The 17,107-nt window shown below is 37.9% G+C and overlaps 1 protein-coding gene across 1 annotated transcript; it reads left to right on the top strand.

Moving 5' to 3' along the window:
- Positions 1–746: 746 nt before the first annotated feature.
- Positions 747–16,307, top strand: xpnpep2 (X-prolyl aminopeptidase (aminopeptidase P) 2, membrane-bound). Its single transcript, XM_044363742.1, has 21 exons — positions 747–964; positions 1,611–1,672; positions 2,003–2,113; positions 2,224–2,287; positions 3,068–3,172; positions 4,936–5,022; positions 5,191–5,334; positions 5,983–6,084; positions 7,532–7,613; positions 7,775–7,976; positions 8,896–8,985; positions 9,396–9,505; positions 9,685–9,762; positions 11,038–11,109; positions 11,192–11,252; positions 11,552–11,621; positions 11,798–11,902; positions 12,849–12,908; positions 13,058–13,134; positions 13,266–13,355; positions 15,768–16,307. Exons 1-21 carry the CDS (start codon positions 916–918, stop codon positions 15,966–15,968), a joined length of 2,022 nt encoding a protein of 673 aa, XP_044219677.1. The 5' UTR covers positions 747–915; the 3' UTR covers positions 15,969–16,307.
- Positions 16,308–17,107: the final 800 nt, after the last annotated feature.

Here is a 17,107-nt window from a genome sequence, read left to right as displayed (position 1 = left end):
TGTTTTTATGATGTAAACTCGGTGCACTTGTAATAAAGGGCTCCTGTACCTCAATGTGTTCTTCTCGAGTGAACTCTGATAAAATAAAATAAGATAAAGATGTTTGTTAACGGACTAATGTATCTGTGCTGTAATAAATCTTCTGGTCATACACTGTTCCCCTTCCTCTGCTTCATCCTGCTCCTTATCATCCTCCTCCGTCTGCCTTCAGCTAAGTGGCAGTTGGCTTGAATACAAGGATTTAAAAATACAGCAAGCACAAATGTTTTCTATGGACATCTCCAAGGGATTACAAGGAGTTGACTACAATCTATAGATCTGCAGACACAGATGATCACGCATGCATTCATATGCAAAGATTAGACAAATACTCTCACATAGCCTTGTCCATGTTATGCAGAATAATACTGCTTGCATGACTGCAGTTTTGGCATCTTGCATTTTATCGGCGTATATTATTAAAATAAAAATAGTACAAAAGTGTTTTTATTTGATCAAAGATGGCTGGGCATCTTAGCGGGAATCTCTCACCCTCAGCTGCTGAGTTGCAATACAATGCTATGAAGAAATAAAAGGTTTAGCAACTCTGTAAGATAGAGGGGAAAAAACAGATGAGAGGTCAAATGATGATGAGGAGAAAAGAAATGTTACTGAGCGCCAAGATCTATCCCCGAAGCGACTGCTCATGATTCCTATCAGAGGGCCGCAGAGGTAGTGAGTGGTGGCAGGGGAGGAGGAGAGAGAGAAAGACAGAGAGAGAGAGGACAGTCGTGCACTTACTAGCAGGCACCCACACACAATCTCTCACCAGACACCCACACCCACTTTCTCACGTACGCTGCATATACATCGGAGCACCTGCTTTGTAGCCACTCTGTGTTGTGAATCTGTTCGTGACGGACTCTCAGCGCCAAGATGCCTTTCTATGGCTGGCTGTTGGCTCTATCTCTGGCAGCACTAACAGGTAAAAAGTTCCTATTTTTTTCCTAATTGATCTGTGTGCAGAAATGTCAAGTCTCTGCTCTCCGTGTGAAGACTTGTATTGAGCTACAGGGACGATCAATATTTCTATTTGCTTATGATAATGACAGAAGCTGTGAAGTGGTGTAAAAATTTAAAAAAAAAAGAACAGGTCACATGTAACAGTTTATTATAACAGGACTGCTTTGCAATTAAAATCAGTCTGATTGCATGTATTTAAAACCCTCCGTCTATACAAATATGTGGTCACATTGTCACATATAAAACACTCATCTCTTGCAAAGGGGGAATAACAAATTACCATCTGTTCTTTCTGTGCCCGTTGGTTTATTCACTTAGTAGATAAAGGCTCTGACTAATACTCTTGCCTTTTCCCATGTTTAACAGATAATACACAGACATGATTACATTACACTATACTGACTCGTTGCATGACTCCGTTGAGCTTGTGGAGAGTCCTTCATTTTGATCGACCTTTGAATGTTTTTGTCCAATCTGATTCTACAGATTGCTCTGACAGTCCCTGGGTCAGTATGTGCTGATCTGACAATGTGCTCACATACAGTAGCTCAGCTCAGTACACTACTTGGTGTCACTTGTCTCTTGTCAGCACGTGCTTCTCGTTTCAGGAAACACCATCCCTGCTGTTGCATATGAGTCGACTGAGAGGAACTGCTCTCTGTCCCCGCCGGTAAGATCAATGGAATCAATGGACGAGTGGAAGCAAGTGTGATCATGACAGGCTTATTATTTAATTACAGGCTTATTATATAATTACATAAATGTCATAAAAAGAAACGAGCCTCTCATGAAACGTGTTGCATGAGTTTTATACAGTTATGGTTAATTATTACTGCACAAGTTCAACAGTTAATGATTACAGTGGGAGATACAGAAAGGACTGATTCAGCAGCTCTTCAGGTTTTGATTAAAGCTAAAGACTTTTCACGCTTTCTGTCTCTGTCTGTGTGTGTGTGTGTGTGTGTGTGTGTGTGTGTGTGTGTGTGTGTGTGTGTTACAGTACCTCCCCAGCACAGCAGTAAATACCACTCTTCGGCTGCAGGAGTTACGAGAGCAAATGGTTTCCTTGAATATCTTTGCCTACATTATCCCTGGCACCGACGCTCACCTGGTACATTTGCTGTCCATCATAATTAATTTAAAAGGGTTTAAACCTTGTGTTTGTGTGTTTGTGTGTGTGTTTGTGTTTTGTGATGCTCACATATTCTGTTTCTCTGTCAGAGTGAGTATATTGCACCACGTGATGCCAGGATGGCCTTCATGACCGGCTTTACAGGCTCCGCAGGTATAATCTTTTCCTGCCTCTTCCTCCTCTTCGTTGTCGTCGTCGTCGTCCTCCTCCTCCTCCTCCTCCTCCTCCTCCCCATGACTCAACTCCCCACGTCTGAGTGCTGTGGTCATGCAGCTCCTCTACTTTCATCCCACATCCTCACTATAGAGCCTGCTCCTCGTTCAATTCAGTTTCATGGCTCTCACCGCATCGTTGCACTGCATCACTGCATCTTCTCGTTTATCAGCGCACTCCCTCGCAGAGTAACTTGACCAGTAAATCACCAGATCTGTTTCAAACACTGAGAATTAATGATCACACATAATTCTGTACTCAGCTTTTTCATAGATGGAAGGATAAGACAGATTACAATTCAGTAAAGTGCTGTTTACACCAAACTCCTCTTTCAAAGTCATATTTCCTGTCAATTGACTCATTTATCAGCTTTCTGCGGACCTCCATTAAGAATCAGACATATAGATCTGGATTCTGGGAAATACTGAGCTGTTGCTACTTGTTATAAGTGCATCTTTCTCATGTGAGGGCACAGCAGTGGAATAACAATGTACAAGATTACAAATTCTGATTATATATCCACCACACATCACCAGGTTGCAATCTCAATCTGTGTTTCCTCTTAACCTTCCTGTTTCCCCCAAACACACACATACATTTTTCACGATTGGCTGGCCCATCACGCATTGCTTGAAGTCAACTCTGACATTTATAGGCATTTGTAATTCACTGTCACTACTGGCTTCTCCATAACACAGCTTCTGTCCCGCCTCTCCCCAGGCACTGCCGTAGTTACTCAGACCAAGGCCGCGCTGTGGACAGACAGCCGTTACTGGGTTCAAGCTGAGAGACAGATGGACTGCAACTGGGAACTGGAAAAAGATGGTGGGCATGGTCATATTGTTGTTACTTGTTATGACAATGCAGGTCATATGGATTCCAGTCAAATCTTTGTGGTTTTGATGTTGTTGAGTAAAAATAGCTTCACAAATGCTGAGCCTATCATTACAGGATTCACATGATAAAAATAGTTCACAAACGAGCTAAACTCAGTGAATGTTCTGTCTTTCTGTACACTCGTAACACAGAACATGTGATGCTGGTGTTCACATATTTGCAACACTCTGCACTTAACATGAAGCAGCTTTTGTTGCAGTGAAAGGCCAACTTAGTAAGTTTAAGCACGTTCATGTAGAGAAATAATCATTTTAACAAAACAGAGGCAGAAATGAGAATAAACAAAACACTGCAAATAAATAAATTGCAAGCAAATTAATCAACATGTTTTCCAATTTCACAACACACACTGTATGTGGTGTAAAATGCACAGCAAAAACAGTAAGAAAAATACTCTGGGACATCCAGATGGCCTGAGTTTGAGTCATGAACATTAATAAAATGGAAACAGATTTGAGTCAAAAACAAGAGAATTCCCAAGCAACCAAGTAAAACACTTATAAATTTGTCAATGTCATATGTTCAAAAACAAGTGAGCAGTTTTCATTTTATGTTTGAATGCGTCATTGGCGATATCGGCTACACCAAGCTTTAGCGTTTTATAAGACACTTGCAACGTTTCTACATTTCCCTGTTTTATGCCACGTGTTGTCATATTTTTAAATGTGTGTTTATAATTTGCTTGTTTTGTCTGTTTTCTTAAACGTTAAGGTTGGTGAAATTCTATATCTTTTTTTATTATCATCAAATCTTTCAATGGAAAGTCCAAAACCAACAGTGAACTGATCCCACAACCAAATTTTACTTGTGCAGCCAAAGTCTGACATATTTCATCCATTGCTGTGCGAAAACTATTAAAAACACATCAGTGAGCCACACTGTTGCACAGGCTGTGTGTAATTGTAATATTTCTATATTACAGTGAACATGAGCACTGTAGTTTATTATGACTCCGTTCTACATAAATACTCACTTGCTCATTAATTGTGTATTAATCCACAGCTCAAAATAACAAATGCAGTATTTACTCCTGTTTGAGTAGCAATTGCTAAAACATACAGTGGCCAGCTGTTTCAGGAAAATACCTATTAGAAAATAAAACTATATATTTGTGACCTGTTTTTAAAGATCTTAAAGATCTTCTATTGAGAGACGAGTTTAGATCTTTTCATTGGATGTCTAGACACTAAGACAACAACACCAGTCTTATACTTTACTTGAAAAGTAACTCTCTTGAATCATTAACTCCTGTCACCTTGTGAGAAAATACAGAATACAGGCCAGAAAGTGACCTTTCATTGTGTGTAAATGTAATAATTTATATAATTTGTAAATTATTGCTTTCATATTTTGCACATTGCACCTTCAAACCTTCACATTTGCATTAGTTTAGCCAAAAAGTGCTTATGTTTTCTTTAACATGCTGATCACATTGATAGAAACTGTAGTGTACAAAATGTTACTGCAGTTTAGTGAAACTGACCTATGCTGAAGGTCTAATCTTTTAGTCCACATTTTGATACAAAGCAATTTCTACTCATTTGGTTTAATACACATCCAACTGGCATTTTGAATGTTGTTATGAGGTATCACGATATTCACCACAGGTAGCCCAGCTGGTTTTTGTTCTGTCACATCCTCTAAAGTCAGTAGTAACTTGACTACAGTCTGTCATGTGTGATGTTCTCCAGTGTCCATCAGCAGCGTGGCAGAGTGGCTCATCTCTGAGGTCCCATCGGGTGGCAAGATCGGCTTTGATCCCTTCCTCTTCTCCCTCAGTGAGTCTCTGTTCTGTCTCCGTCCTGTCAGTCCAGGTTAACATCAATAAAGTGCTCGTCAAACTAAGATGGAAAATTATTGACACAGCCTCCAGACGCCATGCAGACTGTTTACTTGTGAACGATTCGGTTCAGTATCATCTAATCATCTGCAATTTCCTCCATTAGAAAAGCAGGAGGAGTACAGCATCAATCTGGAGTCAAGCAACCGCAGCATGATGTCCATTCCTAATAACCTGGTTGACAAAGTGTGGAAGGAAAGGCCACCCATCCCACCTGAAAAACTCACGCGCCTGCCAGACAGAGTCATACGTGAGTTTCTGGATATGTGTGTGTGAGCTTGTGTCTCTACTGTCGTCTGTTAGTCTGCCTGTGTGGTACCCTTTATCTATGTGCTGATAAATACTTGAAAACTGGACAGAAAGCACTAAGCGGCTCCACAAACACAGCCATAAACAGCTCATTCATGTTTTTATGGCTGACTGACAGATCAAATACTAACTCAGAGGGAATGGAAAAGGCTATGGGGCTATAAGGAAGTCGTCTGGACTTGTTTGGGCCTAATTAGTCTTTATGGTCAAAGAAAGGACAAATGGAGAGCATCATAAACCTAATGGTCTGTGTGTGCTTGTGTGTGTGTGTGTATGTTTGTGTATAATCTGGATAAAGGTGTTTAAGTACTTTGAAATGCTGTCTCATATGGCTTGGATATAATCGCTTGTGTTCATATTTGGAAGTCTGGGTAGAGTCCATAAAGTGATAAGCAGTGTGCAGACGACAAGAATGTCAATGAAAAGGGCTAACTTGCTAAAAAAAAACCACTGTTGTGTGTAGCAGGGGGCATCACATTTAGAGAGGGAGTGCTGCTATTAACTTCCTTAGGAGACAGTCAAATGAGCATTAAGTGTTTGCCGTGTGGACGTAAATAAAAGTCAAATGTGTGTGTGTGTGTGTTCACAGAAAGGTCCTGGCAGATGAAAGTGGAACACATACGGCATCAGATGAGGGACAATCCTTATGGGCCCACAGCTCTTCTGCTGTCAGCGCTCGATGAAACAGCCTGTAAGTAACTCAAACTTTGCCAAAGAAACTAAACAAAATTGTTTTCCTTGAACCACTGATGAATTCACCGGAAAAAGCAGTTAATGTGAGCCTCTTATACAGTCCAGACGGTATTTGGTAAGTATTTGAACAGTTGGACACATTTTTTGTTCTTCAGACTGTTTCCCACACAGTCTTTTCCACACAGACACAAACCTACTCAAATTATAGCTGCAACTTGGCACTTTAATATAATATCTATTACTTTATTTCAGATTAAATGTGCTGAAGCACAGAGCCTGAAGAACAAATAAATGTAATAAATATATTCATTTCAGATCAGTGTCTTGTTGAACATGTAGCTCCTCACCATCATCAATATAATTAAAATTTCCTCTCAAGACAATCAGTTAATAGTGTTGAGCTTGACTTGAAGGACCAGTGTGTAGAATTTAGTGGCATCTAGTGGAACGGACAAGAATCATTGTGTTTTCGTCACCTTAGAAAGAGCCTTTTATATCTACATAGAGAGCAGGTCCTCTTCCACGGAGCCCGCCATGTTGCCTCGCCATGTTTCTACAGTAGCCCAGAAGAGAAAAAACAAACACTGGCTTGGAACACACACTTGTAAAGGGAGGAGAGGGGTATTCAGTTTGTCGCAATCTGCAGCCTCACCACCTAGATGGCACTAAATCCTACACACTGGTCCTTTAAACATGCAGCACTTCATCCCATAATGAGAATCACTACAAAAAGAAAAACATGTCAAATCATTTTAAACAAAATTTGTTCCTTTTTGTTGCCTTTAAAAACGTACAGTAACATTATCATATGACCATACCTAAATTATTGCTAAAATTATGATCAGTAATTGAAAAAGATCTGAAAAAGGAAACCTGGATTTTGTAACGGTTTTGAAATAGGGTGCAGTTTTCCTAAAAATGAAGTAAATGAAAAGTGAAGTACAATCCTGAAAATGTTCAAACATTGCAAAGTAAAAAGACTCATATCATATAAAAAGATTCAAGGAGGCAAAAAGATTCAGTTTAGATTTATTTTTTTAAAAAATAAGTGTTGATAATGTTTTTTAAAGATGATAATAATAATGGTATAATGACTGAATTTATCTGTTCACTTAACTTTATTATTCATTGCTATTGACAACAATCTGATTATTCAACTGATTTGAATTTTAGACCGGACTTTCAGTTCATCACCTTGTAAATGAACAGTGAATTATTCAAAAGCATCTACTTCATAACACACACAGAAAGACTGCTGAGGACACTGACCTCTGATTTCAGAACTTGTGAGTCTCTGTCCAACGACAGGGACTCACTGAAAGTTACGTGTGTCAGACACAAGCATTAGATGCAAACAGTGCGCCTTGGCTCAGGTGGATCTAGCAGATGATGTAAATGAATGTAGCTCACACTCAGGGGTGGTGCTTTTTTTGTTTGTTTTTTAGGGCTGTTTAATCTGCGCGGCAACGACATCCCATACAATCCCTTCTTCTACTCCTACACACTGCTGACAATGGAGGAGATCTGGTAAATCCATTTTTCAGGGATTATAAATGAACATCCTTTCAGATTATCTTCTTTATGTGTCTGTTTCTCTCATTACATATGCTCAATACAAATCTATTGTCAGTGGTTCTTGAGTTTTACTTCTTGTACATTTTCTTCTGTCACACCTCCACATCTACCAGGCTCTTTTTACACGTGGACAGAGTGACGGAGGAATTGAAGGTGTACCTGAATTCCTCCTGTAATGGATCCCTCTGCGTGAAGCTACAAAGCTACGACTCTGTCCGAGATGTCCTCCAGAAATACGTGGCCAAGCCGGGGGTCAAAGTGTGGGTCGGTACAGAGTACACAAACTACGCACTTTATGAGGTTATCACACCACAGGTATGTCTGCTGGCTTTTGTCATGATATACTGTTCATCATTTTATTCTCTATCTGTGTTTTAAAATAAAAATCTGTCAACATGTACATGCAGTATAAGGATTTTTTGTGTTGCTGTATTGCTGCTGTATTAAAGGAGCACCATGTGTCCCTGCTGGGATCTTTAAAGCTGCACTAATCAATATTTTCATATTAAAAATGGATCAAATGACTACGAGTAACATGAGACTCTGCAGTCACTTAGCACTTTTTTGATTTTAAACCACAACTTTATTGTTTTGGTTTGGTCTCAGCGCTCTCATCAATGTCCAGCAGCAGCAGGCAGATGATTTTAGAGATAATAAAGCTCTGATAAACTGGTTGTACGATACCTGTCGAGCACCAAACAGCTGACAGACAAAGTTAACGACTAGCTGGTGAACAAAGTGGAACATTTAGCAACTAAAGAGTTACTCATGAGTTGATGGAGACTGAAACAGAGCTAAAGCAAGAGTGAATATTGGACTTACTTTTGTCCAGAAACACGATTCCAAATGAATGAATGATACACGGACGTGTTAACAGGCAGCTGCTTGCTAACACGTAGGCCACAACAACGTTTATAAGGTGTTATGTTTATGTTTTGGGTTAGGGTTAAAACCCAATTTATTTAGGTTTAAGATCATTTAAATAAGTCAAGTTAATTCATTTGTAGATCATCAAGCTGCATATGTGAAAAGAAGTTCATGTTTTAACAAACCACAATTATGTTGCAACATCATCAATCACTTTCCCTGAGCTGCCAGCAACTAATAAACAATTTATTCCTCTACAACAGCTGTAATCCATCTAGTGTTTGGAAGTACATGCATGCAAAAAGGTAAATAGTATACAGTTCATATTTTTTTGCATTAATTATTTTTGTTTCTCTGCATCATGTAGGAGAAACTAATGACAACCTCCTATTCTCCTGTGCTGACGGCTAAAGCTGTGAAAGATGAGACTGAGCAGCAAATCTTGAGGGATGCTCACGTATGTCATCTACACACACACACACACACACACACAGACACACACTCCAAGACACACATGTTGCCTACATACACACACATAATTACAAACTCTTGTTATGTTTTGTGAAGCTTAAATAACAAAAAACAGATGTAAGCCTCTAAGCCTTTAATGTGAAAGCATTATTATTCCAGGAATTCATTAATCAATCTTCGCTGTCAAACCAGCAGGACATTATGAATGGTTTTCATTGAGCGCTCGAACACTTCAGTGAACACACAACTTCACACATTTGTCACCCTGTCCAAAGATGTCTGAGCTGCCGTGCAACATGTCATGTGAAGTTTCAGTCTGTATGTTTTATGTAGTTGTGATTGATGCTGAGAGTACGTTAGCTGACACTCGCCTCGTCACTGTGTCAATCTGTCTAGATAAGAGATGCAGTCGCGGTCGTCCAGCTGCTGATGTGGCTGGAGAAGGCTGTGCCCGAGGGGAAGGAGACTGAGCTGACTGCTGCAGCATATGTCGATAAATGTCGCAGGTGAGCACGCATGTGAGATACAGTATCTGCTGAACAGGAAGTCAGGAAGTCTATCATAAAGTAAAATAAAAGTAGATAGCCATTAAAATTGTTATTAATTTGATAAAAATATGTGAAAGTCTAGTGATTAGAATACTGTAGTTATAATTACACTTCATTAATATTGAACATCATTACAGCAAACAGAAGGACAGCAGAGGCCCAAGCTTCGAGACGATCTCTGCAAGCGGACCCAATGCTGCACTTGCCCATTACAGGTAAAATTAACTCTCACTGTTGCTCCTCTGACCTCATCTTTGTCATTTAGATCATATATCTCATCTTTGTTTTTCATGCAACAGTGTTTTTTCTGCCTTTCAATATAAGTTCTTAAATTGATTTTCTACCTCAGTTTTGTGTGTTAAAGAAATCTCAGACATCTGAGATTTAAAGTGGAAATAGGCAACTTTTTTTGCTTTAACTTATCATTATGAAGTAAATATTGACTGCACAGTGTAATGGCTATAGAATAATGATACCATTGGTGTTTAGATTGGTTCCCTGTAAGCCTTACTTTCACTACGCATTTCTGTCTGCCACCGGGTACAATCTCCCGGGAAAATGCATCAACCATTGTGCAAACAAAACAGAAAGAGGAGAGCACTTTTGTTTTCTCCAATGGCTATATCTCGTAATAATTTCTTAAGTGGCAAACCTCTTTCTATTGTCTTATTGCTGTATGATAAATGTGGAATATTGCACAGGCAAATCTGATGTCACACTACTTATATCTGCGTACGCTATGTTTTAGTTTAATTGACTACCTGAATAAACTTGTCTTTAGCTAAGCTACCAGCCCTGCAGCCATAAAATACTGGATCAGTATCCAGTCAGGCTGATCTACTTGTTGAAAGTCGGTGGACAGAAAATATGTTATCACCGTCTCTGTTGTTCAGTTTCTTTCATTTTGTAAAAACAAAACAAAAACAAAAATATACTACTAACTATCTGCTTTCATGTTTCCATTATAGACTAAATGAATTAACAAATCCATGGCACAAGTAACAACGAGATATAACAAGTATTCTGTCTGTGTAGCCAAAGCGTGATATATCTTATTCCTCTGAGCCAAACAGCTCTACTGCTAAAATAAACAATTAAAGCACATCAATGAGCCACACTGTCACACTGGGTGACATATTCCTTCAGTGCCATGAACATGTGCACTGTAGTTTATTTTGTGCCAATCCTACATACACCATCCTGCTGCCTTAAATATTCACTACACAAATTTACCTTTTGCTCCTGTTTGAGTAACATTACAGGAATTACAATTCTCAGCTGTTTTAGGAAATTACTGAGCCTATTTTAAAAATGACACTATATACTTATTTGTGAGACGTTTTTAAAGATTTACAGGTCAGCATTAACATAAACTATATGTAACTAATGTGCTAAAATGTTGTAAACACTGATATGATCCTTAACGTGTCCTAAAGCCACCACAAAAGAGGTGCAGTGTTTCTATTGTTTCCTGTTTATCTGTGTTGCAGCCCATCAAAAGACACTAGCAGGAGGTTGACAGTTGATGAGATGTACCTGGTGGACTCTGGTGGCCAGTATCTGTGAGTAAAAGCAAACTCTCACTCTCCAGTCACACCTCACATCAGTTGCATTTGAAATGAGTCATCCTGTCTGTCACCACAGAGACGGGACCACTGACATCACTCGGACAGTTCACTGGGGAACCCCGACAGCAATGCAAAAGGTAACACTGTGACTGTTTGAAGGGATATTTACATTTTTTTCCGTCAAAACATGAGAGATGATAGAGCATTTAATACTGCAGTTGATCAGCGGACTGTTATCTCTCCTCTGATACAAAAAAACTGCTCCCACTGAATCTTTTCTTTATTAGCATTATTATAAAAGTCATGTTAAATTCTTTGCAGTAATATTAAATGTTAAATATTATATATTCTTTCACAAACCATTAATGTTACATAATCCAAAATATTCCTTTAAAATAAACCTCTCTGCCATTAAACCATATGTCTCGCTTCACAGGAGGCCTTCACTCGAGTGCTCATGGGAAACATTGAGATATCTCGAACCATATTTCCTTCAGGAACAAGAGGTGGGAATAAAATTCATTTATTCATTCAAAGGTCAAAATGCAATTTTCAGTTTCTATCCTGAAACTTTTCCCAGTTTAACCACTAGAGAGCCCTGTTTCTCCACTTGCTGTTGTTGTTTGAGTAGATGTGTCTGCATCTGTGTTTGACTCTATGTGTGGTGTTTGTCCGTCGACAGGTGTCAACATGGAGATGCTCGGCCGTCGGGCGCTGTGGGAGGTCGGCCTGAACTACGGCCACGGCACAGGACACGGTGTTGGAAACTACTTTGGAGTTCATGAGTGTACGGCCTTCTTTATTTTCTTATTTTCTTCTTTTATTGTTTTTCACAATTTACAACTCAGGTTTGAAATGTATCATTGTAGGGCTGCAACTAACGATTATTTTCACTATTGATTAATGTGACGATTATTTTCTCAATTAATTGATTAGTTGTTTGGCCTATAAAATGCTGAAAATGTTGATCATTGTTTCCCAAAGCATAAACATCCTCAAATGTCTTCTCTTCTCCAGTTTACACTTCAGTTTACTGTCATAGAAGACTAAAGAAACCAGAAAATATTCACATTTGAGAATGTGAACGATTAATCAATTATCAAAGTAGTTGGCTATTAATTTAATAGCTGGCAACTAATCCATTAATTGACTAATTGTTGCAGCTTTAATTTATTGTATACAGTAGTGATGTTTTTATTGACCTATAATAACACAATTTAAAACAAAAATCCATCCTCTGAAATATATTTCAAATGCATAAATCATTCAACCATGGTGCCCAAGAGCATCATGATTGCGATGTTTGAGAGGCTGTTTGACATTTTACATCAAATTGACGTTAATAACTGAGAGGGAGAAAATTAAAAAGCTGACAAGTAATTTGCATGTTTGAGCACACATTTAATTTTCCAAGCAAACCATCTTCTAATGTGATACTTACTTTGCTTGATTAAAAGAAGGTGAAAACCCCTGAATAATTTAGGAGAATGAGCCACAGGATGTAGTTCTTATCTTGAACAAAAATGAGCATTTTCCATTTAAATGGCAACGCACAGCATGATGGGTTGCAGGAACATATGGATGAATATTGATTTACAGTAAAACACCCAATTTCCATTAATAATAACATGTATAACAGTAAAAACAATGTAGAATGTATTCTAAGCTTTGTTTTCACTCACTCTGGCATATAATCTGTATTTTAATTATGTAATATTGCATTATATTTCCAGGGCCAGTTGGCTTTCAAGGCAACAACATTCCCTTCAGAGCAGGCATGTTTACATCTATAGGTGAGAAGTTCACATCCTCTAAAAATAACCCAACATTAAATTAATTTTAAGGGAAATTAACTTTACATGTTGTACATTTAGTAGCAGTACATGTAGCTCAGAAAAAGTACTACATGTGATGTGAAAAAATATCTTCGTTTTTATCTCAGAACCTGGATATTACAAGGAGAATGACTTTGGGATCCGGATTGAAGACGTTGCAGTGATTGTACCCGCCCGAACAAAGGTAGCTACAGAGTGGTAGAAACCAAGTCAGAGCTCTGATCGTCTGTGATCACATTATTAATTCATATGAGCAACATGAGTTTGTTTCTTTGTGAATAACATCTGGCTCAATGTGCTTTTCTTTCACCTCAGTATGGTAATAACTACTTGACCTTTGACACTGTGTCGCTGGTTCCATATGACAGAAAACTGATTGACACCTCTCTTCTTAGCTCAGTACAGGTAAGGAATATAACTAATATTCAAAGTTCAAATTATCTTTATTGTCCCTTACGGGGAAATTGGTTTGCAGCCAAGATATACAAAAACACACAAATCATACAAAAACACATAAAATATCAAAACACTGATGGACAGCAACAAACAACAGGACATAGTGGCCAGAGTGATTTAAAGGAGTTCATTCAGCATCAAGATCAAAGTGCAGAAGTCACATGAGCAGTCTGTGCAAACAACAGTAAAATACTATCTACCATTTAACAATTGAAGGGCAGTAGGGACAATGGAAACCTTATATCTCTTAGTCTTCATAACGGGCACCTTCAACCGATGACCTGAGGGTAACAGTTCAGACTCTGTCCAGATCTTCCAGAAGGGAAGTAGCCTTTCTGAACACCTGCCTATTATAAAATCCTGAAATCTTACCAGCTACTGTGGAATGTTTCCATAACTTGGGGACCCTCTGTTGCTGAAGAGATAATGTAAAAATAATATGAAAGATGCTGCACAGCTGTTCAGCACAGGTTTTAAGAACCTGGCAGCAGATATTGTCAGGCCCTGGACTCTTACCAGAGTTGGTGAGTCTGAAATGTTGTGAGTAAATCTTAAGTAAAAATCAGCCAACTGTCTATCTGAGTTAAAACCAGCCAGAGCAATGTTCCTATTTCCTTTGTCATTAGACCATTACTGGTCCAGGCTTCCCTTAAATTGTTACTGCACAGCTCAGCTTCTGTATATAGTATAAAATAGTATTTAGCTGCATAATTAACTTCCTGTTGAGATGATAATCAGAAGTTACTAGCAAATTCACCACTGTGTCTTTTTTAAAAGAGCTACTAAGAAGTGCTCACCTGAAATATTAATTAAATAACTGGCAACAAGCACAACAAGCGGTAATGAAAGTTTACTTCCCCCGCAGATATGATCAGTTTCCTGTTTTGATTTGTTAATACCTTTGGGTATAAGAGTGTGACACTGACTGGGTCTTTAATTTTCCTGCCCTATTAGTATTCATTTCCTCTTAAAATCCCCCTTTATGCTTGGGGTGAAGGTTCTCTGTAACTCAGTGACCAAAACAAAACAACAAGAAAACAAAACCACGTGTGAAAGCAACTTCTATATTTTCGTTCTTTTCATTTAAAGCAGAAGCTGTTACAGGAAAATATAGATCTGAGTGTGGTTGGTATACAGTGGTGGAAAGTAACTGAATACATTCACTCAACTACTGTACATGTAAAGTTTTGAAGTGCCAGTACTCTACCTGAGTATTTACATTTTATACTTCTACTCCACTTAATTTCAGATGCAAATATTGTTCCTTTTACTCCTTTTCATTTATCTGACAGCTGTAGTTACCACTTATTTTTCATATTGAAACTTTACATTAAAACCATATAAAATACAATGTATTGTGAAAGACTAAAGTGATTCCCAACCCAAAAACACATCAAACACATTCAGGTGTCTCTGAGTCATCGACAGTTTCAACAAAGAGAGATTTCCCTTTTAAACCTTAGATTCAAGAAGAGACAGATTATCAAATATGTCACAAAAAAGCAGAAATTTGAGAAGAGTCTCACAACCCCTAAACAGATAGTTTCATGTTATGATGACATACTTTTCTCCTTATCACAAGATACTAAATTATTCCGTTTTAACGCGAAACTTTTCTTGTCGTAACAACATACCACTTTATCTTGTTATATCACAAAATGTTCTTGTTATCTCAAAAAATGATCATATCTAATTAAAAAACAAACTTTTCTCATTATAACATGATAAGTTGGTAAGTAACTTCCATATGTCGTTAAAACAAGAAAAAGATCCAGTTGATGTCCATAGATACAATCAGCTTTTTATGTATGGTGGCTGCAATATGCTGCTGTATTAAACTACCTGTATATAACTGTATATAAAGTAGTTAAAAATAGTTACACCTTGACCAATAAAATGCTACATACATGTTGAATAGCAACAATAACTTAAAAATGTAAAACTATAACAATCTGTCTAGCACAGGGGCCACTTTTTTGCAGACGAGTACTTACATTTGGTACTTTAAGTACATTTAGCTAATAATACTTTACTTTTACGAGGAGTTGTATTGGAGTATTTTTACATTGTAGTATTGTTACTTTTACTTGAGTCAACAATATGAGTAGTTTTTCCATCACTGTCAGCATAGCCATGATGATTTATGTTTTAAAAGTGGTCCAAGTATTGATCCCTGTGGAACACCGTATTTGAACGTAGAACATGAAGATACATTATTGTGATATATTTCTATGCGTTTTTGGAATAACTTGGAGAAGAGTTCATCTGATGTAGCTGGAATATTAAACATAATCTGTAGGCTTTTATGTTTCATCATCTTTTGGCCTGACTTTCATTGAGAGTTGTCTCCTCTCCCTCCAGCTGCAATGGCTGAATACATACTACGAGACGATCCGAAGGCTGTTGGGTCCTGAGCTGGACAAACAGGAACTACACACGGAGAAGGAGTGGATGCTCCTAAACACAGAGCCCTTCACAGAGACTGAATCCTCTGCGTCTGTCTGTTCCTCCTCTCTGACCCTCATGGCTCTTGCCGTCGCTCTCCTCCACAACATCGTCTGAGGAGCTCCTCTCTCCATCTCTCCTGCACTCACTCCACTCACAGCAGACTTGCACATTAATGTTACTCCTATGCAGTCTCTACTGACAACAATGCAGCTATACCAGTTCGAGAGATGCACTGCAATGTAGCGTTTTGTTGGGGGTTTTTTTAATTAAAGGATATATCTGTTTAATAATTCAATTAGATGGGTAAATGTCTGATATTGTGGTGTTAAAAGTGTTCAAAAATAATATTTTATGTGATTTTTAATGTGTTAAGTTTTGAGTTTTTAAACTGGACATTTGTATGACCAGCTGATATAATTTCTATTTTATTAAAGTAACTCTCTTTTAAAGCCACTGAGGACTTGTTTTTTATTGTCATAGTTCTACTTCTGCAACAATTAAACAACTAAACTAAGTGGTTGAAACTAAATAAGTACTCAAGTACAGTATAATTTGTAAGTACAAATTTGAGTTACTTCTACTTTACTTGAGTATTTCCATTTGATGTTACTTTATACTTTGACTCTACTAAATATTAGAGGAAAACATTGTACTTTGTACTCTACTACATTTATATGCCAAGTTATTTGGAAATTCTGATTTTTCACACAGAGCAAATTTTTAAAATATGATTAAATTCTACAGATTAAAACTCCCAGTAGTATATAAAGTATATATCATATAATAATGATTCCACTAAGGGCAAGTGTGCACAACTGAGCATGTTTACATGCACACGAGTATCCTGGTTTTGATCATATTCTGGAAATGACGTTCACATGGAACATGAGAAACCTGGTTGTTTATATCACTGTTTACATGATTTTAACAGTACCCAGGTTGCTGAGAAACCTGGATCCGATGTATGGTGTTTACATGCGCAACACATAACGCAGCAGTGGAAGTACTCAGATCTTTTACTTAAATAATAATAGCAATACCACAATGAAAAAATAAGTGAAAGTCCTGCATTCAAAATCTTACTTTAGTAAAAATATATTGTCAGCAAAATGTACTTAAAGTATCAAGAGTAAAAGTACTCATTATGCAAAATGTCCCAATTTAGAGTGAATTTGTCACACATAGTTGTATATATGTGTACATGTAGGCAGCATTTTAATGTTGGCCTGGTAGACCTGTTGAACAGTCTAAAC

Source organism: Thunnus albacares, chromosome 10, assembly GCF_914725855.1.
Source record: "Thunnus albacares chromosome 10, fThuAlb1.1, whole genome shotgun sequence".
NCBI classification, from domain to species: Eukaryota; Metazoa; Chordata; class Actinopteri; order Scombriformes; family Scombridae; genus Thunnus; species Thunnus albacares.
The sequence above is the reverse complement of the archived record's forward strand: the minus strand, read 5'-3'. Positions and strand labels throughout refer to the sequence as shown.

Coding starts and splice junctions, on each gene's coding strand:
- xpnpep2 (XM_044363742.1), top strand. CDS start 916: ATGCCTTTCTATGGCTGGCTGTTGGCTCTATCTCTGGCAGCACTAACA. Junction 3,173..4,935: donor CTGGGAACTGGAAAAAGATG/GTGGGCATGGTC, acceptor GATGTTCTCCAG/TGTCCATCAGCAGCGTGGCA. Junction 13,135..13,265: donor TTGTACCCGCCCGAACAAAG/GTAGCTACAGAG, acceptor CTTTCACCTCAG/TATGGTAATAACTACTTGAC.